Source organism: Aythya marila (assembly GCF_965140915.1).
Source record: "Aythya marila genome assembly, chromosome: 11".
NCBI lineage: Eukaryota > Metazoa > Chordata > Aves > Anseriformes > Anatidae > Aythya > Aythya marila.
Window position 1 is genome coordinate 13,447,224 of NC_139052.1, and position 27,784 is coordinate 13,475,007.

At 42.5% G+C, this 27,784-nt stretch overlaps 1 protein-coding gene across 1 annotated transcript; it reads left to right on the forward strand.

The window, feature by feature from the left end:
* Positions 1 to 2,545: 2,545 nt before the first annotated feature.
* MTHFS (methenyltetrahydrofolate synthetase) lies at positions 2,546 to 26,437 on the forward strand. The gene is made up of 3 exons (XM_082769560.1): positions 2,546 to 2,807; positions 6,216 to 6,480; positions 25,641 to 26,437. Exons 1-3 carry the CDS (start codon positions 2,655 to 2,657, stop codon positions 25,862 to 25,864), a joined length of 642 nt encoding a protein of 213 aa, XP_082625686.1. The 5' UTR covers positions 2,546 to 2,654; the 3' UTR covers positions 25,865 to 26,437.
* The last annotated feature ends 1,347 nt before the right edge of the window (positions 26,438 to 27,784 follow it).

The window sequence follows — 27,784 nt, forward strand, 5'->3', positions numbered from 1 at the left end:
AGTAATACATGGGTTTGAGCTGAAGCCCAGGGATGTCAATACTTTAATTTTCTGTAGTACTCTTAAGTGTTATATGGCAGTTTATACAAGAAATGGATAGCTTTTTGCAAAATTAATGAACTGGATCAGCTTCAATGACAGTAACTGGTGTTTTGGGATACACGGCCTAGTCAGAAAATTCAGAGGTAGTTCCTAACAGACTTACAGAATTTTATAGTCTGGGACAACTATTGTTTTGACTCAAGTTCCATTTGCATTCAAACTTTAAACTGTTCTTTCTCAAGAATTTATTTTAGAAGGGTTTTCTTTAGCTGTAGTGACTGCCCTACATTTGGGGACTAAGACTAGGTCTAAATAGTCTTCTTCTGTAGACATGGTGGGAGGTGAACTGAACCAAGTCAGCAGTGGGCTTGTGGCACACAACGGCAGTATTCCCCGAGACAAATCCTCTATACCATGAAGGCTTTATGACACCAGCAGAATGAACCAGCTTCCTCCTAGTATTGGGCTCTCTCTCCAACTTGCTGGGTTTAACTAGAGAACACATGCATGCGTTAACATTCACAAGAAACAGTACCGCTCCCTCTTCCTCTCCAATGAAAGCAATAAAGATGATTTAGGATGTATACCAGGATTTCTGAGATTAATTTTGTTGCTGTTGAAGAAGAGATGGCAGCTTCCTGAGGGCATATGGCAGCTAAAGGAAAACATCCCCTTCAGGACAGCTATGGAAGTTTCTGTCAGGAATGACATTTTAAATGTATTTTGTCATACTTATTTATTTATAGTCTCAGTCTTCAGGATAAGGGCAGTAATTCTTATTCAGTTCCCTTTCTTATGCCATTTAAAGCTCTTACTGTGTTATGGCTAATACCAGCCTTTTAACGCTATATTCACTTCCTTTTATACTAATATAGTACCTTATTTTATACTGGGGAGTACAATTTTTGAATTAAATATAAAAGACTATCCGACCCTTTAAAAAGTCTAGATGTTGTAATGATTTGATAATTGGCCTTTCATGGATAAGGCCTGGGTTTAAATAAAAGAAACCTAGACCACTGACAGTTCCTTAAGCTCTAGATTATCTTCACTAGGACATAAATAATGTGTTTGCTTCGCATTTAAGAGCAAGAAAAGCTGGGTTGAGAGGCTGCACCTCGAGTTCTGTGTCCAGTTTTGGGCTCCTCACTACAAGAAGGACATTGAGGCCCTGGAGCATGTCCAGAGAAGGGCTACGAAGCTGTTGAAGGGCCTGGAGCACAAGTCCTGTGAGGAGCGGCTGAGGGAACTGGGGTTGTTTAGTCTAGAGAAGAGGAGGCTCAGAGAGACCTTACAACTCTCTACAACTCCCTTAAAGGAAGGTGTGGGGAGCTGTGGTCAGCCTCTTCTTGAAGATAACTAGCAACAGAACTAGAAGGAATGGCCTCAAGTTGCGCCAGCGGAGGTTTAGGTTGGAGTAATGAGACATTTCTTCTCAGAAAGAGCAGTCAGGTGTTGGGACAGGTTGCCCAGGGAGGTGGTGGAGTCACTGTCCCTGGGGGGGTTCAAGGAAAGGTTGGACATGGTGCTTAGGGACATGGTTTAGTGGGTGACATTGGTGGTAGGGGGATAGTTGGACCAGATGATCTTGAAGGTCTTTTCCAACCTTAATGATCCTATGATTCTACGATATACTGTCTAGAATCTAAACAGAGTTTGTCTTAAAACAGCAGTGCTACTAGCTAAGTCTTCTAAAGTAGTATAGATATACTTTGTTAACCGTCATGGGTTTGTGTATGACACTGTTCGACATGTATTGCCTCAGGTTCTGCGGCAGAGCTGTTTCACAGCTGCCAGGCGATATGTTGGAGAACACAATACTCTTTCCAGAGCAAAACATGTGGCCAACAAGCCGCATGTGGGATAGCTGGTGGCTTCAATAAACACAGTCATTAGATTGAGATGTCTCCCAGTAACACCTAGAGAAGATGTATGAAAGTGCCTGTTCCCAAGTTCCTACCAAGAGAGAAACCAAAGGACACTTGCAGTGTCTCCCTTTCAATGCCCCCATCACCAGGCCAGCACCCGTGGGTGAGGGGCTGTGAGGCTGCCATGGGCCGGTGCCAGCGCAGCGCTTTCAGTTCCTCTCAGGGCACAAAATCTCCCCTGTATTCCAGGCCCACCAGCCACCACCAGAGCTTGTAGGGATGTGAAACCATCTGTCAGGCAGCGGTCAAATATCCTGCTGAAGTGTAATTTCCCTTTCTATAACAAAATTAGGAAAGGGGAAATTCTTTGCAATCAATGCTAGCTTGACATTCCGCCTTGAAAATGGTTCTGCATGGCACAGGGCTCACCCTGACAGGTGTTTTGTGTGGAGTGGAGACCGTGGGCAGAGCACACCAGGCCTCAGAGCCACGACTTTTTGCTGGGAATCACCCTGCAGGGGAGGCTGACCCCACGGCTGTGAGGGACGGAGGAGGTGGCTGCCCCAAGCAGGGATGGAAGCACCCATGTTCCCCTGACCCAGGCTGGGGCACAGTGCCCAACAATCCCCTCCCCGGCCAGGGGGGCTGTGCTGGGACCTCAGCTGGCTGCAAGCCACCAGGGAACCCAGCCCAGCAGCTCCACAACGCTGCCCCGAGGCGCTGCTGCCCGGCTCCCCGGGGCTCATGGAGCCGCCGCGGGAGGGCGGCGGCGGCGTCCCCGAAATGGCGGCGGCGCTGCGGGCCGCCAAGCGGGCGCTGCGAGCCGAGCTGCGGCAGCGGCTGCGGGCAATGGGCACAGCGGAGAAGCAGCGGCAATCCCGCCTGCTCAGCCGCAAGGTGGGTGCGAGCCGGGGCCCTGCCGTCACCCGGAGGCTTCCAGGAAGAGCGGAGCACCGGGGGCGGGCGGGGAGGACGAAGGAAGCGGGCCCGGCCCCGGCTCTGCGCGGGGAAGCCCGCCGGGGGGTTTCCGAGCCCCGCTGGGAGCCCCGGAGGGGACTCGGGGCCGCCGCCAGCTCCTCGGATCCCTCCTGGAGCAGCGGGGGCGGCTTGGCCATCGCCGTGCCCCTTCCTAAAGCGGCTCCGGCGGTGATCAGGCCGGAGCAGGGCGCTGGAAGAGGACGGGGCTGGGATTTCAGGGATTTGGGGTGGCTGCTGCGGGCGAGGGGGCACTGTGGAGTGGGGACGGGCTCTGCGGTGCATTCCGGCGTGGGGGGGCTTCACGTGGCTCTGGGGTGGCTGCTTATCCTAAAATGTTCGCGTCGGCCTGGCTTTACAGCCAGCTCCGTGTCAAAACTTAGCGATTGGCTCATCCTGGCCTTTCGCTTAACTGTCTGTAATTGCCCTTCCGTGTCCTTCGGGGTATTTCTTCCCTGCAATTTGATTTCTAATGTGATTTTTATACTTTAAAAGGTATCGAGAGGGGTTTACCTCACTGCTGTCATAGCACAGAGTGGTACCAGTGTGTTCTTTTGAAATGTCCTGTTCGCATTTGGATTGCAAAGTTTTTATATAGATGTATTTTGTCATTTTAATAAACACAATAAAATTTTATTTTTCAGTCACTGCATGTAATAGAACAGTCATCCTTTTTTTTTGCAGCACCAGAGTGTACTTCTAGATGATCTATGTTTATATTGTTATTTTCCTGCCAAAGGATCTTAAATCTTTTTATAAACTTTGCGTAGTACTAATTTGTAGCCACTTCATGAATGTGACATGGCAGCACAGAAACTTTAGGTCATAGGTTCAGTTGGAACTCACATGAACTTTTTTTCATTGCTTTTATATATATACAAATATATATATAAAATATATATTATATAAATATATATATATATATGCATTACATCCTACTACAATGCAAGTATATTTTAATAATTTCACACCCCTGACTTAAATCACAATTTTTACAACATACTGTCAGAGTCCTCTGCCAACTTTATAAGCACCCGGGCCATATACAGAACTTTATGGAGCTCTCAACCTTGGTCTAACTGCAGCCGATAAACTCAGCAACAGGACACTTGTCTCTGTGGGTGAGGACATACAGAATATAAAGGTTTATTTTGCTTAAAAGAAAGCATTGGGAAATATGACATAAGTTGATGTTATCATGCCATTTTAATATTATGACACAAGTTGAAAATCATGAGCTTTCTTCAGACACAATGGCATTGCACAGCTGACAGAAGAGAGTCAGCTTCCTTATGGGAAGGGAATGCAGCTGACATGAAATTCTTGAAAATGATGAGAAATACTTGGAACAATATGAGGCTGAAAGTGTAGCTCTATAATGTATATCAGTAAGTGTAGCTAATAAAAGTGAGTATGTTTTTTTATAGCACCTGAACAGCATTTTTAGTAGTAAAATCTCATCTCAAAATTATCTTTAAATTCAAACCAAAATTGCTTAGCTTCTAGATGACTGTTCTTTTTTTAACATGTCTGTTCATGATTAAAGTCATGGTGTTAGCATGCTCTAATTCTGCAGCAACAGCCATCAGCAAAGGGCACACAATACTTGTAAGTGTGGAAATTTTCTCACTCTTCTCAGAAACTGCTCAGAGTCTTGGCAGCTTTGTCTTCACATTTCTGAAAACATTTGAAGTCATGCCTTTCTGATAGCTTGTGGTTTTACATCTCCAACCTCACTTCTTTCTGTACTGCATAATCATTTGTGGTGTTGGACATGTCAGAACAGATTTGACCTGCGTGGTGCCCACAGCACCTCTTTGACAGAGGAGAGTTTTGTGTTTCGGTTTCTCTATGCTGTCAGCCCATGAAAAGGTTCAGCTCAGGAGCCCCTCAGTAACATGAATCACAGGCATTGTCTGGAGTCTGCAATTTGACTAAATAGTTGGTTCTTTCAAACAAAGGCTGCCATGGAAATTCTGTTGTTTAAGAGCTTAATCACTTAGTTGGAAAAATCCATGTGTAAGGTTGAACAAATTATAAAAAGAAGTAAAGTACGCTTTTGAATTGTTAGGCACTTCTATGGCCAAGCAACACCTTACCATAATTTGGGCCAGCGTGTTTCATTATATCTTGCCTTACAAAATATATCCATCTTTTGAATATTTCACCTGGACTTTTAGCTGGTGTGCTAGAAAGAAAAAAAAATAAAAAGAATGAGAACCAATTCTCCACTCAGATACGGGCATATATCTCTCAAAACAGGGAAAGGGCAAGGGGTAAAGCTCAGGAGAGCAGTTACCCTGCAGTTACGCAAACACAGAACAGAGGATTTGGTGTAAGCACAGTTTCTCAATTGTCTGATATTTCTGACAGCTTTTTGCAAATGCGTAGAATAAGCATAAATCACATTTAAGTCAGAAGGGACACATTTGTATTTGTCTTGTCTTGATGTAAGTAACAAAATATATAAGATACTAAAGAGAGAAGACAAGCTTTAAAAAAAAAATCCGCACAAATCTTAATGTGGAATTTAATCTGGAATTGGGCAGAGACATAGTAAGGTATGAATCTGTTAACACTCTTTCACCATATAAGCATTTTTTATTTTCCTTCCTACATTCGATCTTTCATAAGTCCAGCACAGACGACCTCATGAAAATAAAAAAAATGGCAAGGCCATCTTTCCTTCAAGCTCTGAAAAATGTGCAGTAATAAGATCACCTATCAGAAGCAGGTGATGTTTGTAGTCATATATCTAAATTTGCTGGATGTAAGGCATTTCAGATTAAAAAAAAAAAAAAAAAAAAAAAAAGGGCCTTATCTTGCAAGACTTTGAGCTCTGCAGTCAACTGCTTTGATGCTAATTTTCTTTTGAGAAATTTCATTGATGCATTTCTCATCCTGCCTAGGCCCAGTTGTGAAATGCAGCATGTAAAAAGGATGGAAAAAAAGGAATGCAAAATCCTCATGTCTTGTATAAGCTGGCAGTTCTGACCTGCTGTATCTTTCTCAAGTGATGTTTGGTGTTTGAGGATGCCTGCACTATATGGCACAAATATTTAAAGGATCTGGACTATCTCTAAAACAGTTTTTTGATGGCCCAAACCTGTGTTATAATGTTTTGTTCACTTGCAGCAAAAATTTGCCCATTTTGATTTTGCTCATGGTAGGGAGTAGGAAACAAAGTCAGTTTATTTTATTCTCTTTGTGATTCATGGTAGTTTGTATCTCTGCTCTTTCCAATGGGTATTTTCCTCCAGTTGTGTTTTTTATTAAAGTCTGTTGTTTAGTAAACTTTTCATAAGCTCATTACAGCAATTTCCTGTATAGGTGATCGGGCATTCAAGGTACCAAGAATCCAAAAGAATTGCAATCTTTCTGAGCATGCCAGATGAAATCCAGACAGAAGAAATCATTAAGGACATTTTTAAGCAAGGCAAGGAGTGTTTCATCCCACGTTACAAACCTGACAGCAATCACATGGACATGCTAAAGTTATCATCAGCTGAAGACATTTCTTCACTTACTTTGACATCCTGGAATATTCTTCAGCCTAGTGACGATGACAGTGCAAGAGAGGAAGCTCTTGCTGGTGGTGAGTATTTTCCTCCTACATTGCAGGGTTGTTGATCAGGAGTAGTCAGGATGCTGGTAAGAAGTAATCAGATAGCAAGAATTAAATGAAATGTTATGCTTTGGTCTAACGTGTTGTGGTAGAGATGCTGAAGTCGATGTCAGCAGGTGCTACTTTCTCTTGCCTGTTTTTCTCTAACGTGTGCCACCCCTGTGATATGCCAGCAGAGCTGGCAAGAAAAATATTGCACAGTTGATCCAACTGAAAGTAGCCCCCCCTCCAGATAAATTTGCTCCTCGGTCCCCTTCCACAGAGAGGCTCAATGCAATCTTGGCAAGCACAGCATAGGGCCTCGTGGAGGCAGGAGCTTGCTAGAAGATGCTTGGGCTGCCATTGAAAGTCATGGGGATTCGCAGATATTTTCAGACACACTCTGAGAACTTTAGTTTCCCCTGCCTGAAAGGTACAGAACTTTTCAGGTGATGCCTGTAGGCTGACAAGAGGATTTTCTGAAATCTTTGATCCTGCAAATTGTATTGCATGGATGAATCACAGTGCTGATGTGGAGCCTGCCCATGCAGAACAGCTTTCTGGATTGAGACCTTAGACTGAAAATAAAAACAAAAACTTTATTGCAGGCTTGAGTAAACATTGCAAACTCTTTTCGATCATTGTCTCTTACATTTTCATTTTGATCTTAAAATGCTGTCTCAGACACTGGATTCTTTACAGAGTTGGAAAGTTACAAGTTCATTTAGGTCTATCTATGACATGTGGTTTGGTCCCAAAAGAATCTCTCTCCTAACCTAAAATTCCCCAGCTTTTACAGAATTGTAAACAAACTTACTTTTTCTGTGTCTGCATTAATTATTTTCATTCTTTTTGTAAACACATTAGTGTCTTCCTGAAACATCTGCAGAAATGTTTAGTGGATCAGGCTTGAAACCTCAGGCTGGGGAAGTTTTCTCTAGATGGAAATTTACCATGCAGACAGCTTCCACACCTCACAGACTCACCAGCTTTTTAATGCTCAGTACAGGAACATAAAATTTATATGAATCTGTTTGGTTGAACTGGGTTTTGTGTTTGTTTTGGGATGCCAATGTGCTTTCCCAGAACACTGCCCTATAGACAATTCTGCTGGAAGCATTAGCTCTAGTACGTAGTCTTCATTTATCAGCATTTTCACTGTGTTTGTTTCTATTTGTTTTTTTGGATCACTACCTCTTTCTTAATTCAGAATCTTTTCCATGTCCACAATTCAGGCAGCAAGGGATTTAACTGCTTCATACATCTGTCTTCTTTCCATTTAATATTTAATACTGTTATTTGTTTTCCTTTTTTTTTCCCTGTAAATTTCTATATATTGGTGGTATCAAGTGGCTTTTGAAGGTAACCCTTAAAGTGTCCAGGGTTCTGTTGATTAAGTCTAGTTAGATACTTGGGACAAACTTTTGCACTACTAACTAGCTGCTGTTGAATTTAACAAGTCTGTTGCAGAGATCACAAGGGAAACATACAATTTTAGGTGTAATGGGAGCAGGGACTACCAGGTGCAGAGTGCACTGGGATGGACCTTTGGTACCTGGCTAGCCCTGGAGCTGCTGTTTCATTCTCGGCACCAGGGTATGCTTATGGGCAGAGAGCAACACCAAGAGAGCTACAGCGGTCCTGTGAGTCCTATATTTAGGCTGCTGACTGCAGTGAGAGGACAGGGGAAGAGTTGTAAGAGGCATTTCACAGAGATCCCATGTGTTGTGTTTTGAGGAGCATAGAATGATGAGAGTGCATTTGCTCAAAATTACTCATACTTCTGTTTTGATGTAATTTCTGAAATGGTACTGTTTCTCTGATCAGCAGTTGTAACAACTGATATAAGGCCATGTCAGTGTTGTCCTGTCTGAAGCTTCAGTTTAGTCTGTTTTTACTCTATAATACAGGAATAATTTGTTGTGGATAGGAAGTCAGATTCTGGTCTTTTTTCCTTGGAAAGCTTTTGAAGATTAGAGAGTAAGTTTAGTTTTTTTGCACTGCTACATAATTGGACAGATACACTCCAATTTGTCCCCACAGAAACAGACACTGCATCTCAGTGCATCTTTAAAATACTTCTGCTATATTTTTGTGTCACTTATATCTTTTGAACTTTGGTACATTTGCAGGAATGCAAATTGCCTTGCTTCTACATTTGTCCTTCATTGTTGGAATTATGCATGGATGAAACGTTTATCTTTGTGATGTTATCAAATACTGTGGTGATCTGAGGCATTTACATTGTTATAAAGAGATGACATGGTGTTATACTAGTAACGTTCCCATTGCTTGCATAAGTTGCTATGTAATTTCCAAGGAATACCCTGCAGGTACATAAATAAGTCATGTCACTACTGAGTGTATTCATTTTGCATGACAAAAAGCTTAAATTCAGACTGTCCTTAAAACTTCTTTCCTCTTTTTAAGACAGAGTTATTGTGAAGAACAGCTCAAATGTAAAACTAGGTATAATTTTTGCATGGTTTCCCAATCTTTGGTAGTACATGCAGGCTGTGTTTACTAGACATGAGCCCCTCCTCTGGGAGATGGTCCTTTTTCTGTTGGATCAGGATTTACCTGTTTTCATCTTGACAGCACAGCACATTACACCTTGTTGTCATAAACAAAGATCAGTGTAGTTTCTGTAGTAGAAAGTCTGTTGTCTTCGCTACCATACATGGATAACTATTTTAATATGAAATATTCCTTTCTTCAGGCTAAGTGGACACAGAAACAGAAAGAACAAAGCTGGAAGAAGCTCAGATATTTTACTTGGAGTAGGGGTGTATGTAAGTGCATGACTTTCCAGGTATGCTCATAGAAAGTTTTAGACAACTTTTGGAACAAGCCAGTGGTACATTTTCTCAATAGGTCTGAATTCACATGCTTAAATCCTTGCCCATCAGAAATATAAATATGCACCGGTATAGTTTGTTGCCCAAGGTAATACTTTTGATGAAACTTTAGGCAGGTTGCAGCAATTGTTTACACGAGCGTAAACACCTTACACAACCATGGAAAGAGTAAATCAGATAAAACCATGCTCCCTGTTTGCTTCTTATCACGACTCCTACAGAAATTTAAAGGACACCTTCCCAGCAGCTCTCATTTCAGTGTGGTTTAGGGAGGCGGTGTGATTCAGCAGGCTGGACATGGGTTTCCTCATTTATAATGTTATTTATTATTACTTAAATCTACTTTGAGTGCTATGGGTGAACAGCTAAGTTGTTCCTCCTAAAAAACAATTATTCTTACTGGGACTTGAAAAAATTGATTGGGTTGAATATGTCCCTGTGGTAAAATTCTTGAAGGTGACTTTTTTGAAGGGAGTCGTGACCAACTTTGGCCTCAGGGATCTCAGCTGGAAATCTTGCATCCAGTGCATATTAAAATTAAATGTCCATAAGCAAATTGTAGACTGGTAGTTGAAGATGTACAATAAATTATAGTCAATTTTTAAAACATTCACCTGGGTGATGGGGAGAGGATTTTTGGCCTAGATACTTGGTTTTGGCTGAAATAGGTATTAGAAATTGTGGCTGTGAATCTGCTTACTCTAGTGGGTTGTGAGGTACTCTCTGAAGAAATGCAAGAAACAGGATTACATGCACAAACTTAGTTCAGCCTCTTTATCTGTGTATATTCTGCCTCAGTCTTCAAGTAGGCCATTACATAGGCCTTGCCCATTGGATCTGGGGTCATTCAAGATGAACCCCGATGCAATGATCTAGACTCTTCCAAAGATGCAAAGGATCAATGCTGTTAATGAATGCTGCTAATAAGTATGCATTCGGTCATTTGTTTTCTCCCTTTTGTTCAAGTTAGAGTGGCAGGCCTTTTTTGCTGTACATTATTCCAACTATGGTATGACACAAGTCGTCATTTCCGTATGGGCTCTTTATCACTGTAATGTTCAATAACTTAAGAATATTGCCTGGCAGTTGCTGAGGACCAGCAGAGGCTCAGGATCCTGGGTTCCAGGCTAGGCTGTGGGGAAGAGTTGCCCCCAGTGAACACAGACTCTTTTGCCTGTCTTTCCAAACAATATGGCTTCTTCTCTGTTCCCTCCCAAGTGATTGCTTCCCAGGCTTGTCTCATCCTTAGGCTGGACCCGCCTTTTCCAAGTTTTAATTTCTCTGCCAACCGAATACCTGCCTCCTGCTCTTTGCCCAGAGTCAGTGTCTCCCTCCCTGTGTCCTTCTTGGCCTTTCTCACCAGACTGCCCATTTCCTCTTCCTCCCAGTTATAGGCTGTCACTTTTTCGGCAACTGGGCCCACATAAATAGCTTGCCACCGCCAAAAGGAAGGAGATCATGTGTTTTCTCTTCTTTCACTTGCCTGAGTCCAGACATACATGATTCCTTGTCCCAGTTTTCTCATTTCCTTCCTCACTGGTGTGGCTTCTTTCTCATTGCCTTAGAAAAAAAAAAGAAGATAAAAAAAGAAAAAAAAAAGCTTTTCTGTTAAACAGCACTTGTACTAAACAGCACAAAATTGATTGTGGAGTACTGTGTTCAGGTCTGGGGCCACCAGCACGAGAAGGACATGGAAAAAACTTGGAGAAGAAAAGGCTCTGGGGAGATACCACAGCGGCCTTCCAGTGCCTAAAGTGGGCCTACAGGAGAGCTGAGGAGGGGCTCTTTGTCAGGAATTGTAGTAACTTTAGTTTAAACTAAAAAAGGGGAGATTTAGATTAGATATTTGGAAGAAATTCTGTACTATGAGGGTGGTGAGGCACTGGAACAGGTTCTTTCCAGAGAAGCCCTGTCCCTGGAAGTGTTCAAGGCTGTGTTGGATGGGGTCTTGGCAACCTGGTCTGGTGTGAGGTGTCCCTGCTATGGCAGGGGCTTGAAATTAGGTGATCTTTGAGGTCCCTTCCAACTCAAACCATTCTGTGATTCTCATGCAGAGTTTTGTGATCCTTTCTTGTGGGCACTGCTAGATTAAATCAGCCGCTACCCTCTCTTCTTGTCTTCTGTTTGCCCCAGCCCTCCGCTGTGGTGCTGGTACTGTTATCCGTGTGGCCCTGCTGTGAGCTGCACGGGGAAATCTTCCACCAATTTGGACTGGTGCAACTAAAGGCTTGGCAGGAAACTGGTGATGAGGGGTTGCACAAACTGGTGACTAGAAGAAATGTCAGTGAAACTCCAGCCCTCATTTCCTTCCATGTTTCAGTTCCCAGTCTCGCCCAGGCAGAGGGACTAGGGCAACCCCTGCAATAAAAGTCCTTCTGAGTCCTTCTGAGTCTGAGCCTGCAGCTCCATGTGCCCTTCTTTGCCTCGCTCCTGGCCTAGGGAGTTCTCCCTCCCTGCAATTTCAGCGTATTCCCACCCCGGCCTCTCTGTGGCAAACTGGATCAATGAGCTTCTCTGGATGAAAAAACGTTTTGTTCCTCTCTGCCTGTTTTGGTTGGGAATTTTGTAACCCAGATAAGTGAATACATCCAGTTTGCCACATGACCATCTTGATGCAGGGTGTGTGGGATGGGATTGAGTAGCCAGGATGGAGACAATGTCCCTTATAAACTGGCACTAGTTCCTCGTGAGCTGTGGGGCTATCTGTGCGCTTGCAGCTCCAGCAGTGGTAGAGAAGGTGGCATCCTCAGAGAAGCCCAGCATTAACCCTAATAAATCTTCCCTAAGATGTGCAAATGGCAGATTTTCAAACATTGACAATATTTTACAAGATCAACTCAAATGGATTCGAGTGGCTAAAGCCACATTGTTGACGCAGAGGCTACTCTGATCAAGTTTTCTACTTGCCCCAAAACATGGAGCAACAGAGGTTTCCTGACCATTTTTTGCTAGCATTGTTCTTAGAAACCAGTGAACCATTTTGCCTTGAATAAAAAAGAACATAAAAAACCTTGGTTTGTCATAAACGCCCAGATTGAAAAATATAAGCACTTAGAAATATAGCATCTTATATATAATGGGGAATGCTGAATAATCTGGTACTACTCTCCTGGAGAATAATGTATTTTTGCTTCCAGAAATGAATGCATTAAGAACTGGACTTGTATTTTGTAATTTAATTTGGAGACTTCCAGAATTTTTAGTGTTGGAAACAGTAGTGGCCTACTGATCACAATATTTGTGTTGTCTTCAAATTAATTAGTGAGATGCTAACTAGATAATCCGTGATATAAATACCAGAATATTTATTAAGGAAAAACCCACAGGTCAAAGTGAGGAAATGCTAACATATGTCTGTCTATCAGTGACTTACTGCTGTTCCATTTTCACATAGCCCTTTGTACATTAACTTTTGAGGTTAGAGCAGTTATATTTTTCTGTCCTTACAACCTGCAGAATACTTTGAGCCTTGCTGTGACATAAATGACAACAATATGCTGATAGTGGGAATGGACAGGGCCAGTTTACCTGTGTGGATCGTATTTGGTTTATAAGAGCTATTTACACTGGGAAGTGTGAACCTCTTGCAAGCAAAATGCTGTCTACCTCTAGACTACAATTCCAAGCAAATCCAAGTAGTCTGATTTTTTTCCAGAATGATGATTAACCCCATTTTAGACTTTGCCATTGGGATCTGCCCTGCAGAAACATTTTAGTCTGTGAAAGCTCTGTTTCACCTGTCATTAAAGTCCCACAATTTTGTTGCACATTCGAAGAGTCTGCATGTGCTGCCAGGAGTGATGGCCTTTTGATGACATTGCTATTCTGTCATTCCAAATTTTAGCAAAGTTCTTCAGAAATGTGGCTGAGGTTGTGGCAACACAGTCTCAAGAGGAAGAGATTAATTTACAGCTGCAAAGTAAAATAGGATGTAAAAAAAAAAAAAAGATAATGGGTTAGAACCCACTTCCTCTCCTGCCCCCCTCAAAAATGCATCAGAAATTGAAAGATTTTGAAATATACGGCTCATGAAAGCTTAGAAATAAAAAGCAGTACAAAGAAAAGCAGTGTCTTGAAGCACAGGGAAGGTCTAATAAGCTACTTCAAACCCATTGGAGGTTGTAGAGTTGTACATGGAGGCATAATGGGAACATACAAAATGGTGTTAATCATTCTGAAAAAACACTTGTGGTAAATAATACTCGCGGGTAACTGTGACATATTTAAGTGATATACACAGATTGGAAAGTATCTGGAATAAATGAAATACAGGTTTGTGGAAAGCAGACGTTAAATATTACTGCTTAGTTAAAAAAAAAGTGAAGTGATTGAGGGTAGTATTAGATTTTCTTTTCCTCTGGGAGTCTTGATTAAAACTTACAGTACAATATATGTCAAGGGGTAGATTACAATTTAAAATCTTTTTACACTGGTCATAAAAAAGAAAATCTGAGACCATGGGATGAAACAAAATTGAAAATCGAGGCTTAGCTCTTAATATAATTTATTTTTTAATGATATGATCAGAAGTTTGGAATGAACTTCTGCTTGGAGACAATGAGCCATAGTATTGTGATACGCATGAGGAGAGCAAATTCAGTGCAAGTGAGGCGTTAACATTCTGGTGGTGAGTGTACTAGTGGAGGGAGGATGCTGCCCCCACGAAGTGCAGGGTCACAGCACTGGCCATTCAGTCCAGCATCGTGAGTTTTACAAGATGTAGGAAACCTCACAACTTGTAGCTATGTTGCAATAGCTGAAATTTCTTCCTACCACTGCAGATACAGCTCCTGGCTTATCCCCTTACACACAGGTTCTGGTTTTTCATTACCTGTGGGCATTCTGGTCATTCCTATAAGCAACTATTTTTATTTCTATTAAGCCCTTGGTTCTGCAACATTCTGACAGCAGTGAGTTGTAGTCAGTTAGTTGTAATGTGAAATATTGTGTTCCTTGTTACATTAATATTACATTATGTTCCTATGCTATGTGAAATATTATGTTCCTTGTATTCATTTTGAATTTGCTGCTTTCAGTTCAAGTGATACCTCATTCTTCTACGATAAGAAGTAAATAAGGATGTTTGATTTACTTTCTTTTTATTATTCATTGCTTAGTTAAACCTGTATTATATCAATTGTACCTTTTTTTCTTTACTAAACATTTTCTGTTTTCTTATTCTCATATGGAAGTTTTCTAGATCTGCAGCAGTTCCACCCATTGGCCTGTCAGCCTTTGCAATTTTGGAGAAAATATGCCTGAGAAAACGTTTTATGCCCAGGTGAAGAAATATTGTGAAATATATGTAACGACAGTGTTCAAGTTAATTCTTTCTGTATATGCCATAACACTGCTTTCAGATGAGCTTGCTGGGCAGGCCTTTTTTACTGAGTTCCACACAGGTATCCCACAGCTACAAGTCGTTACAAAAATGTCTGTTCCAGTATTCCTGATCCATAAAACAGACAAGATAATCTTTAATTATTCTGTATAGGGTGTTCCCTAACATGAAATGCTAGGAAAATACTTGCTTGTAAATAAAATAGTTCAGATTTTGGACCAAGCTGTGGCAGCAGCTGCTTCCCTTAAGGTTTTCCTGCATTCCAGCCTTCAGTTGCAAGTTGCACGACTCTGTCCCCATGCCTGCCCTGCAGTCTGCACCACCTTCCACAGCTCTGGAGCAGCCTAATAACAATCAGCACCCAATTTGCTGGGCGAATACCCATACTTTTAGCTGGGCTTCTCCCAGTACTTCTGTTTAAAAAGGTTCTTGCTATGATTACACAGAATCTCTTCTTTGAAAGACTTTTGGATAAAAAAAATGTTGAATGCAAAAGTTGATGTGTTTCTGTGGTATCACTTTGTAATGCCCTTTTGGTATGCTTTAGTCCTGAATTTCTTTGGTGCAGACTAAACCACGAACACTGTGGTTTAACTTTAATACTGTGTCTGTGCAGAGGTATCCTGCAGTGAACCTGGAGGTCTGAGAGCTCTGGAATACTCTGTTTTTTTTGCTTTTGTTAAGGTCATTAAGGCTTTAAAAGTGCTTTTCTTTGTAATCATCCTAAGATTAACATCCATATTTGCCTTCTTGCAGAAAACATTCTCCCTGCACTCAGCAAAACAACAAAAAAGATTACTTCTTCTGTCATCAACTAATGTTGAAAGAGAAGTGAAAACAACATAGGCGCAGGCTTTAAATTCACTGCAAGTGACTCTGAAGTGTTTTGTTTCAGAGAGCTATTTTGTTAGTGTGAATAGTGGTATTGTCATTTTCTTTACACTGTTTCCTAGGTACAGGAGTCTTTCAAAACCAAATAAGAGGTTAGGTTATTCTGTGCAGTGTGGCATGGGTCTGTATACCAAACTAGTACAGGGGAAATGCAAACATGCATCTTTGGCTGCATTAACTAATCCACAGATTTTTGTCTCCCTTTATTTTCCTTTTTGGACGGGAAGAGGTGGCACTGAACTTGTCTCTGTGCCTTTGCTCACATAATCTGGATAATCTGGAGGACAGGAGAGGATGCCTTTACCTGGTGCTCACCTGTGTATGGTGACATGGATTGAAGATGCAGTTTGGTGAGACAGCTGAGCCCTGCAGCTGGTGCCAGGAGGGGCAGTCCTGCTGCCTTTTCTTTGCTTCCAGCTCTGTTCTCCCCTTGTCCTCACAACAACGCTGATGTCATCTCTGGTGAGCAGATTTAGCTCAAGAATCTGGCAGAAAATTACTTTTTTTTTTTTTTTTTTTCTTCTCCTAAGATTGGTTTTCTGCCAGATTAGAGGGCTATTAAATCAGGTCAGCACTTTTCCAGCTACAAAAAATTTGTCTTCCTGGCACAGGTGTCACCCCTGCTCTCTTTGCTGAGATTGAAAATACTGTCATTTCCCCTGTACAGTGGGAAATCCCTTGGACCTGGCAGGGAGCTGCTGGCTTTCAGAGGGCAGGATTCACATGCTGCTGTTCCACCGTGTAATGATAGCTCATAACTGGATGCAGTTCTTGCTTGTGATGCCTTTTGTGTGTATGGGACGGGAATCAGTTTTTGGGTGTAGATGGAGGGCAAATTACTGTCCAGGAGTGATGTGAAGCCCTTTGCCGGCAGGTGTCAGTATTCCATAGATTTGCTATGGAGCACTGGTGTCATTTAGGCAGTTTTCCTATAATTTAAGTCTCATCCAGGTATTGTCAAACACACAGAGAGCTGGAGGGAGGTGGAGGATTCCAGGGATGGTGGGGTTTTTTTGTTTGTTTGTTTTTTCTTTTTCGGTTGGTTTGGGTTTTGTTTATTTTAAGCTGTGCAAGTTTTAAATATAAAACCTTGTGATGGAAGAAGCTGGATTACTCAGCTGTTGTGATGTTAACATGTTTGACACTAACAGGTAAGGTGCTGTCACCTACAAACCAGCTGACTACATGTTCAGCAAACCCTGCCTGGAAGGATGCCTAATGTTTCTGTCAAGTGGTGTAGCTCCTTACAGGAGTCAGGTTTATGTGCTGACAAAGAAGTTGATGATATTTCACAAGTGATTCTCTGTATTTTATGATAGGCTATCTGCTGACTGAGTCAAGGGGTGTTGGAAATACTGATAGTGATACTTGATGTGTTGAAAAAATCCCCAGATGATTCACTTGTGTCATATTTTGATTTAAAAATATCCAGACAGTAGCAAGCAAAAGAAGACCAAGAGTAGAGAAATGAAGTGCACATACGCATGTATCAAGTGGAAGTATTTTAAATAAGTGCTTAGATAAACACTATGGGAAATGTAGCTGATAAAATCTTAATGAATCTCACACAGGCACACAGAAAGATGCACAAAGATCCTTGTGTTTTAGGTTGTAGCAGAGTTATGACAATCCCAGCATCAACAGCTCAAGCTCCCTTGCCTTGTTAGTTTCTCTGAAGGAGAAACTCAGCAGTCAGCATTTACTGATTTAACAGGATGTGTTGATGTGCTCTAAAGTGGTTGTAATGCAGTTTGTTCTCCCTTTGGAGTTGTTCCTTTGCACATCTTGTTTCAGAGTATTTTGGTGGTTTAAAATCACAGGAGAATGCAGGTGCAACCATTAGAACCAAAAATCTTCCATTGCCCAAGTTTTCCCAATCAAATTGTTCTAACTGCTCCAACGTCTGAATAGCAGAAGTAGGTAAGTCATTTTTCACAGACTGGTTGCTAAAGCATTTCTAAGCAATGATTTCCTTTACTCTGAATTTGCAAAAGCAGACGTTTTTGTAGGTGGCATGGAGTGATTATGGTTTATTTACTGTGCCTTTGCCAAATCGATGAATAATAGCGAAATAGAAAAGAACTAGTTCAAATTTTCTCTTAGGTAGACATTTGGCAAATTCTGAAAATGAGACACTAGACCTCAGCTGACAATAACTTAAACCTCAGGGGAAATGAGTGTGATGGTTATAACCTCACACAGCCTTCCCACATGGTGAAACCAGCCAGAATTTGAACAAGTCTTGGCCTTATACCGATGACACATGAAAGGATATTTATTCGTGCGGCAGGATAGGGTTGTTTGTGCAGGGCTGAAGTACCACATCTGAAGCTGTGCAGTGCCCTTAACCTCTCAAATGCTTTGGCACTAAATTTTGTTTTAAGTAAATTCAAATTAGAAGGAGGAGGATGTTTACTTTTCTGAAGCTCAGTAGCACAGCAGCTGATCAAAAGGCATTATTAGTGGGTTTTGCAGGTTTGATAACAGGAGAGGGACTGACACTCCGTTGTTTTAAACCTGTATGACTGATGGCTATCATGTAGCTTCTCAGAGAGAAGTATAAATATTTTATTATGCCATAGTTCAGGAGGGCAAGTGTGAACTGTGGAGACCAATGTTTCATGCTGACACGAAGCACAGACATGGATGAGCAGACAAATAAGTGCTGAGTTGCTCCGTGCTTGTTTGTAGATTCTGCTGATGGTTCTATTTTCTGCAAAATATTTTATTGAAGCAATAACCAAAGCTGTCTCAGTCATTCTATAGTGGACCAATTACCTGTGGCACATGGATGGAAGAGGAGATGGTCTACTTGACATATATATGTATGTAAAAGAGATTGGTGGGCCATGTGTATGTGTGGATGTGGATAAAATGTTGTTTGCCAGAAGACAAAAGGACACAAAAACCTTCCTGGTGCCTGCAGTGCCCTTAAACAAACAGGAATACAAATGAAGCAAGTGAGTGCCCCTGGATGAGGTGAGCATTAGCCTTGGGGACCTCACGGTGTACCCTGTACCTAAAGTGTGGGCACAGCCAGTGGGACCTGGTGTGCAGAGGTGCTTGTGGAGGCTGTCCTCCACTCTCTGGGTGCTGAGGGACTCAGCTAGCCCTTGGCACGGGTCTGCAGGCAGTCACGCTCTGCAATGGTCTGTTTTTTGATTTCTGTGCCTGGCCAGTACAAGCATCTCTCTGGCTTTTCTTCTTAGGGGAAAGACTGGCCATGAATAGTTAGAAGAAAGGAGGTCCTGCCAAAGTGCTGTGGTACTGCACAATTAAAGTTGTTCATGTAATGGAAACACCTGGAGGAAGAGCTCATGTCTGCAGTTTAAAATTAGCTGTATTTTAAATCTAATACGAAACACAACTTTTAGTCCTGTTAGGTAACTGTGTTTGGGATCACAAGGAGACTACAGAGTGAGCACTCTAGGAAAGCTTTAGAGGAGAGCTGTTTATGAGCAAACAACAAATACCTACAAGAGAAAAGAATTGATTTTCCTCAAACATGTGTCAGTAATTCATGATACTTCCTATGTAGTTCTCAAGGTCAGTGCAGAGGGGACTCAGTGGGGCAATGCTGATTTACAGTAACTGAGGATCTGATCCTTTTGTGTTGTAACTTAGGTTTCAAAGGAAATGAGGATTCATGCTGAGCTTCTGATATTGATTTTCAAAGACTATGTCATGTGAGCAAATCAGAAATGAAACTCTTACCAATATTTCTTTTTCAGGGATTGTATTTGCATTTTAGCAGCCTGTCTGGGGCAAGGTTAAACAACGCACTTGTTTATGGCTGTGATCACTTGTGCTACTGGAAAAACTTGCCATAATTGGTTCTGGATGAATGGCTTTTTTTTCAAATGCTTATCAATTGCAGCGAAGGGTAATGCTTCTGTCTCCTTGCTCATTAGATTGGGATGATAACGCCACAGGGCAGCCAGAGCACAGCCTTTTGCTGGTGGCAGGAGTGGGTCCTGAAGGACACGAGCCCCAGAGGCCAGGAGCTGCAGGATCAAGGCTGGCTCCAGGTCCTGCCGTCAGAGCAGGGTGCTGTATAGTGTTCCTTACCCTCTCCTGGGCTTAGGATAATGAGCTGGTTTCCTCTGGAAGTGATCCCAGCTCTGGGAAGCACACACACCGCTGGGTTCAGGATTAGGCCTGTAGTGAACAGATTTGTCATTTCCCTTTCCGAACTTCTACCATGGCAGGTGTGTAATAGCAGAGATGCTGTGCCTGAAACCAAGAGCAGGTTTTTTCCAGAGGGCAGAAAATTTGCATCTGGAAGGAAGTACTGGGCGGTTAGCAACCTCAGTAGTGGTGCAAGGGGCACCCAGGGCATTCCAGGGGGAAAGCTGAGTACTGTTCATCTGCAGCATAATTGAAATATTTACTTCTGTGGAGTTGTTTTCCCCAAGGTCTGGTGATTAACCGAGAGCACACTGTGGTAGGTGCTGTGGAAAGAGCAAGATGACGATCTGAGTCCTGCAGAATATATGTTAAGAAGCTAACACTTACCCAAGAGGCCTAACTGTGCTGATGCTGACAGTAATTAAAGTTATAGTAATGATTCTGCCATTAATTAGAACTTTCTCAGTTATTCCAACTCATTGGCCCATACCCTGCATGTCACCAAGACTGATACTTCAATATTAGGATCAAATGGATTGAGTTAATGTTTTCTTCTCTGCTGGGGCAGCAGTTACAGAGACAGCAGGCAGTTACCGTGTCCTTTTAGTTCTGAAAAGTAAAGTTTTCCTGCGTAAGGGTTTGCTTTTTCTCCATTGTGGTCTTTGGTAGATCATGAAAGCACCAAAGTCAGCTTTCATTCCTTGTAAATGAACAGCTTTCAAGTACTTGTCAGCTCTGCAGAGGCTGTGCGTAGACTGATCTGACACTGCTTATGGTGAGCATTGTGCAGAAAGGCTTTCCTTTTCTTTAAACAGAAAATTGTTCTTGGCCCGGTTCTTCATGGCCCTGCACCTTATGTAACCTTTTATATCTGAGCAAAGCAGAGGGAGTCCCTAATGACCACTGCGGAATGAGCTGTGCTTGGGAAAAAAAAAAAAAAAAAAGCAACTGCTCAAGAGCTCGCTGGTGCTGCAGGCACCGTGCTGAGAGAACCCAGGCATCTTGTGGGGACACAGCAAGCCAAGCACAGGCTGCTGGGCTTGGGGGAGATATGTCCCCCAAGATAAACTGTGGAATAAATCTCCCTCACAGCAGGGTGGCAGTGGGCTGGGACCCCTTCACGTCAGGGAGGAGAGAGGCTGCGCCGGCTGCTCCATCTGCGGGCAGGCCAAGGACCCAGCAGTCTTTCCATGACCTGTGTCTGGTGCACCATGCTGGACTCTTCTATAATTAACCATTGTCAAGAACACTTCAGAAAACACCGGTTGGCATTTCAAATAGGAACATCAGATTAAGGAGAAGAGAGGTAATGAAGTGCAAGGAGAAAATCCTTCCCTGGGGATCAAATCAAACTTGATATTATCATAAAGGGTAATGAGAAATGCACTGCCGAACTGAGGAAATTCACCGCAGCTGCCTAGAGGAAGCGAAACTGTGTATTCCTATTTAAAACAGCAGAGAGAGGATGCTAATGTTTCGGTCTGCTGGGTAAGTCAGGGGACGCGCAGCATGCACACCTGCCTTTTGCATGTACTTTTGCCACACATTTCCTGAGTCCTCGGGCCAGTCATTTCACTTCTCTGTGTAGACATAAGGTGTATAGACATAGATGTTGCATGTCAGTGCAGACAAAGCATGCCTGCACACCCACATGGCAGGTTCTGAAGCTGTGACTTGATACTGCTAAATATAGCGGGGCCTAGTAGCACTGACTGGTCCTGTCCCCACCACACAGGACTTGGCTTGCCTCCCAGCATGAGGCCTTGTGGCAGACCATCACGGCAGTATTTTTGTAGCAAGAATACAAAGATTTGTGTGGCATAAACTGACAGGAGGCAGGAAAGCCTGTGTCTGGAGGAGCAACCCCAGTTTGGATGGTGTAGGAGGATCGTGCGGGGTGAAAGGGGCCAGACCTGCACACTTCTGTCTTTGCTGCTCACGGGTACTGGCAGAACCCGGCAGAGTACTAACAGATAAACAGTGTGGACCACCTGGGATCCTGTAAATGAGTCTGCTTTCTCGTCCTGCTTTATTTAGCTGTATAAATGAAACCTATGTGGCCGTGTCAGCACGGCTGCATGCCCACGTTGGTAAGTCAGGGTGTATTATTTCACACACGGTGGTACACAGTTGAAGGAGCTGTAGCCACAAGAGCTCATGTCATGGGTAGAGTGAGTATTAGGTGACTGTCATCATAATTGCCAACCTTACATGGGTATCCTGTAGCTTAATTAAAGTTTATAAGAAGCATTGGTATTCTCTTCACAGAAGACCTGGGCTGGTGCAATGTATTGCTGCTTGTGTGTTTTCAGACCTCAGCATTTTGCAGACCACCTGAGAGAAGTACTCTGAGAGAAGTGCCGATTAACCACAGCAAAAGCCCTCTTGACGGTGGCTGTGCTTTTCTTGGTTTTGTGCCCTGGGCTCCTGGCCTGTTTTCACAGGAGGCTCAGGGATCCCTGAGCCAGCAGTTAATGACTGCAGGCGTGTGAGGGACAGAAGGCATTACAAGGACAGGGACAGAAGCTGGTGGCCATCGGGAGGCCTCGTTTATACCATTTTACAAGGCAGTAAAAACTGACTGGTGTTTGATGCTCAAGAACCTCCTCTTTCTTCTCAGGGACGGGGATTTGGGAAAGGAACAGGCCTTCAGGGCATCCTGAGTGGCAACTCATGGTCCTACAGGGCTGGAAGGGCTTGTGAACATGAGGAGGGCCACATGCCTGGAGGGACAAGACGTCCTTCCCCTCACCTGCCATCCTGTTGATGTATGCTCACTGCTGATAGTAATCTTATATGTCTGCAATCTTGGTCTCATCTGTGTGTCACTCTCATCCAGCAACAGCTCTTCCCCCGCGCTGCCGCAGGCACCGCAGGAGGTTTTGTTGCTCCCCAAGTTATGTGGAGGGAAAGTGTTTTCTCCATGCAGCTTTCTTCCATTCCTTCTAGCTCCCAGGGCAGGATTTGGGGCTAATACAGCTTGAACTGCCTTCGGGCTCCTTGCAGGGTAGCTGTGTCATTTTTCTACTGAAAGTCTTGCTTGGTATTTTACTTAAATCTTATGCGGTGTGAGTTGCGTGGCTATCAGTGTGTTGTGAGTCAGAGCAAAGGCATTCGGTGTCACACTGCTCTAGTGGAAAAAAAAAATATAACGGTAACTATTACAGTATTTACAGCATTGTTTTTTATATTGAGATTTGCACAAGCTTGTTTGAGTTATTCGGCATAAAAAATCCATGATTATAGCGGAGCTAACTCATTAAAGCAGACTCCATTTCTCCAGAGAACCCAGAAGAAAACACAGTGCTTTAATACATCTGAATTCACTCGAGTGTGCCCTGTGCTATCAGTTAAACGACACAGAAAATATATTTCTTCCCTGCACTGTTCCTGCCAATTCCCTCTTTCCTTAGTGCTTCCCCAGCTTGTCTCCTTCCTGTCTGTAATATAAATGTAAAAAGAAATTGCACCTTTTTCCTCAGCAGATTTGCCCCTTGTGTACATTCCTACCTGCCAACAGTAGTGGCAGCAAATGTTTTCTGCTTTTTTCCATGAGTCACACGGAGAGAAAACAACTAAAAAATGTGTACGCCAGAGTGTGTTTCTTTTTAAACATGATTGGTGCTTGGTCCGCACTGGTTCCTGGGCCACCTGTATGCCTGTACAAAGCCAATGTGAGGCAAGTCATGGAGAGAACAAAGAATGAGCACAGGATTAACAGGAGAGTATTTGACCTGCAGAATCTCCATTACTGACCATGCTAATGGGGAGAAGACCAACTGGTTTCCGGGTCCTAGGCTATAGGCCTGACAATTGGCAAATATCTGTTTTTATTTGAACACTCAAGAGATTTGACAAGGTATGTCCAACGTGGTGTACACAGTGACACCATAAAAATGACATCCCTATCCAAGTGAGATCGTATTTCTGCTCTCTTGCCTCTTTTTTTCTGTTTGCTATTCACCATTTGTCTGTCTTAGGAAACAAAAGTTGACTGCAGTGTGGTAAATTACTGAGGCTCCCTTGTAATTCAACCAGTAATATTCTGTAGCCTCCCCGTTGGCTAATTCCCTCCTCATATTTCCTTGACCTCTTTTGAAAAAGCATACTTCTTAACTGTATGATGCCAGATTTACAAGATTAATATTTTCCAAGCATCGTATATGCATTGCCTTGCATATTTTATGTCAATGTTCTAGTTCGGTCAGGTCATGATGGATGGGTGTTCACATCAGTGACTCTTCCTGAAGGATGAGCAGTGGAAGGTGATCTCCAGGAGCCTGAGAAGGATGTGCAAATGAGTTGGTCTTGTGTGCACTTTCAGCATGCTCTTCCAAGCTGAGTTCAGAGCTGATACTTGGTCTCACACAGGGTTTCCTGGAAACTGAAAAACTCTGCTTAGCTCTGGTTCTTTCAGTCCATGCTCCCGTGTATCTCCTTGAAAGCTGAGTGTTGTCCCTCAGCTAGATGTGGTGAGAGCTGTGCAGTTCAAAGTGGCAGTAGAGAGTTGGTTTGAAAAAGTACTGCCGCATGCTAGCTCTGGTGAAGGAGCAGAAGGTAATTATAAAACTGCTTCTTAAGGCAGTACTGTTGCTATAAGGAAGAAGCAGTGGACTGAGATGCAGTATTTGCTTTCTTTCTAAACTCATCTGAGCTGTGTTTAGTCTGTGCTATTTTTCCCCTGCCACTCCTGCTTTCCTCTTCTTAAGGGTCTGTCTGCTACAGCAGCAAGTAATGAAAGACTTTATTTGCATTGTGAAACTAGTAAGTGGTGTGTTCCTGGGTTCAGCGGTCAGTACCAGGCCAGCCAAGCTCATTTGTTTAGAGGATGTCCCTGCAAGACTTCTAACACCAGCAGAACAAGCCTCGCATAAGGGATGGAAGCAGCGCGCTGGCTGCTGTGCGCCTGGTGGGTGCTCAGCGGGGCAGCCCGTGCCCTTTGCCTGATGGCAGAGGTGTGATCTGCTCCTGAAACGAGTGGGCAGCAGCCTGTAAATTGGAGTATTGATGCGCCTGGCATGATGCTGCTCCACATCTGGTGACAGAGTATGAGCAGAGCGAGTATAAAGGGCTTTCCTGATCCCATCTCTTCTGTCTGGAGCTGGCGGGTGGGATCTGTAGGCAGGGTTTCCCCAACTGCTCGGATCTCTTCTGCCCAGATAACTGGCCACTTAAGCAGCTTGCTTAAGTTTTTTAACTGATTCTGAGTTCCAGTTGTACAATCTCAGAAGGGTCTCAGAGAATCCATACTCTTTGTAATCTCTCTGGAAGGAGAGAGATTTGGTGAAGGCAGGCAGAACAGCTGGGTGTGCTGCCGGAGTAACACAAATTGCTGGAGACCCAGCAGGACAGTCCTTTAGGAGAGGAACCTCATGAAGAGACAGCTCTTCAAAACTTCTTCACAATGTAAGAGGGCAGATAACCACTTTCAAAATACTTTGTATTCAAGCCTCTTTGAGTCATAGCATCTTACGGTTGTGTCAAGAAGGTACTCTCTGTCTTACACATCTTCTTCTCATTCTTTTTTTCCTTTCTATTATTGTGCCTGATGTAGAAGTTCATTTGATTTTCTGATTCTTCCTGCATTTAATTTCTCTGAGTTCAATCTCTGTCTAGATTTAGAGTCATAATCATTAGTATTTGGAAGTGTGAGGCTAAAATGATATAATAAATTTGTTATAAGGTAGATTTTTTTTTCTTTCTAGCTTTTCAGGGTCTAATTATTTTACAGCTGATCTAGTATGCAATTGGTAAGATGAAAATGTAAATTCGCAGGTTTAGTATTCAAGGTATTTTTCATCTGATCAAAGAGATGGAAGCATTTTGCAAAACACAAAGCTAGCACTTTTGCTATGTATGAAATTATGTGGATGTAGTCCAGCCATCAGGAAATCCACAGTGCATCCACTAATGTTTATTTCATTTTTCTACAGGGGGTCTTGACCTTATCTTCATGCCAGGCCTTGGGTTTGATAAAAAAGGCAACAGATTGGGAAGAGGGAAAGGATATTATGATACCTATCTTGAAAGATGTATGAAACATCCCAGTGGAAAGCCTTACACGATTGCCTTGGCGTTTAAGGAACAGATTTGTGAAGCTGTGCCTGTGGCAGAAAATGATGTCCCAGTAGATGAAATTCTTTATGAAGACTGCTAAAAGCATCTTGATACCAACCCGCCTTCAGAGTGACCGACCAAAGACTTCAGATCCATTAACCACAACTTTTTAATAGTCATATATGATGTTGGGAGCAATAAAATACATTATTTGTATTCGAACAAGAAAAAAAAACACAATGTATATGTGGTAATAGTAATGCAGATTGCATTGATTTGCTTCTAATTAGCAAATATCTGGAGTGAATTCTTATTCTAGAATCAGTAGAAATAAGAATATGTGACTGTTTATTGCAGTAAGAATCATTTATTCTCATCATACTCATGATGAACAAGCTACTTGATACCTAACAGTTTTATTATTCCAGTTTCAGAGTGAACTGTCTTCTGATGACATTTCTTTATCCATTCTGATATTTGTTATGGTAAATGTTCTTAGTACTGAAATATTATGTGCATCTGTGAGCAAAACAAGAAACCACCAGATAAGTCGTAGAGTAAGCTGGACAAAAACTGGTGATTCAAAATAAGTTTTAATTGATTTTAGTGTATGCAAGTAATGTTGATTGTTTATTTGTCTCTGTGATCTCATAATAAAAAGAGTATCTGTTAAGAACAAGTTTCATGTCTATGACTTTCATACGTGTTTGTTTCTTTTATCTTAATATAAAAATGTCATGTGGTCTCAAATGTGGGCAGGGAGTTTTTGATCTGGAGAACAACTTATATTTTTCTTTTTTTTTTGTAAAATAACATTCAGAATTACTTCAACCTTTACAATTTTGTACATGAGCCATTCTTAATACCCCAAATGTTGTACGAAGTATGGGAATTATGTTAAAAGATTAGACACTAAGAATTGCAGAGAACAGTTTTTATGGATTGACTAAGGTTTTGGGTGGGAGGTTATTATTTGCCCCAGGCAGATTAAAAACAATATGTATGTAATTACACTTTAATGATGTCAAGGGGCAGATTGGAGGAAGATGGACACCCATTAGTTAGGTGGATGTGGCAGAGATTATCAATCCTCTAGACCATCCTGGAAGTCAGCAGGAGGACAATCAGTTTTCCTCTGCAAGCTGTCCTCATGGTAACAGGACATGATATTTCTGACTCTGGATCAATCACAGTCAAAATTATGTTTCCGTACCCAGTGGTCCAAAAGCCTTACAGAGTTTTTGCCATGTAATCGTGCATTGCTGTGTGTGTGCTGCACGTGTGAACTGGAACTAGAGCAAACTAAAGCATGACTCTGTCTTGGAGTCTGCACAGCATCTAAAATGTGTGTGCCCAGGAAAAGTGTAGTGCCCACTCAGAGGGAGGATGCTAGGTTTTAAAGGAAAACAGGTTTGGGAATTAAAGGCCAATAATAGGTGATAAGAAGGGTGGCAAAATGCTCAGTTTCTCCCCTTCCTGTGCTATTAATAATCCTACCTGCCTTCTTCAGCATGACTTCACTTTTCCTATACATGTTCAATCCCTCAATCAATAAGTCAGTGCATTTATTTTAACCAAACTACTGCATGTTATCATTAAAAATTCCATGAATTCTCAAGGACCAGATGCAGACCAGAATGCCCTTAAGACTTCGTCCATGGTAACTGTCCTTGTGAACAAAACCGTGCCTACCTGTGATTATATGAATCTTTCATCTCAGAAAGCTTGTATTCAATTTTATTCCCATTTTGCCAATAGAGTAATTAATTAAAACCCTCTTGTTCTGAGGTTAACAGAGCTGCATTAGCTCAGGTCTCTCTGGCCTGTGCACCCTGGTGTTTCTTTACCCCATGCTACTGAAGGTCTGTCTGCCTGGGGTGAAGATGCACCTTCAATGTTGGCCTGCTGGCCTTCCCACCAGCGTGCACAGCAAAGCTGCAGCCTGAACAAGACAGCTGGAAGCAGTTTGCAGCTCGGGCTATTTAGTAAAACGATGGTGCTCAGACTTGGCTGCCTGTCA

Excerpts from the sequence above, each read along its gene's own strand:
- MTHFS (XM_082769560.1), top strand. The coding sequence starts at position 2,655 with ATGGAGCCGCCGCGGGAGGGCGGCGGCGGCGTCCCCGAAATGGCGGCG. Across the intron at positions 2,808-6,215 it reads CCCGCCTGCTCAGCCGCAAG|GTGATCGGGCATTCAAGGTA; the intron begins GTGGGTGCGAGC and ends TTTCCTGTATAG. Across the intron at positions 6,481-25,640 it reads AGAGGAAGCTCTTGCTGGTG|GGGGTCTTGACCTTATCTTC; the intron begins GTGAGTATTTTC and ends ATTTTTCTACAG.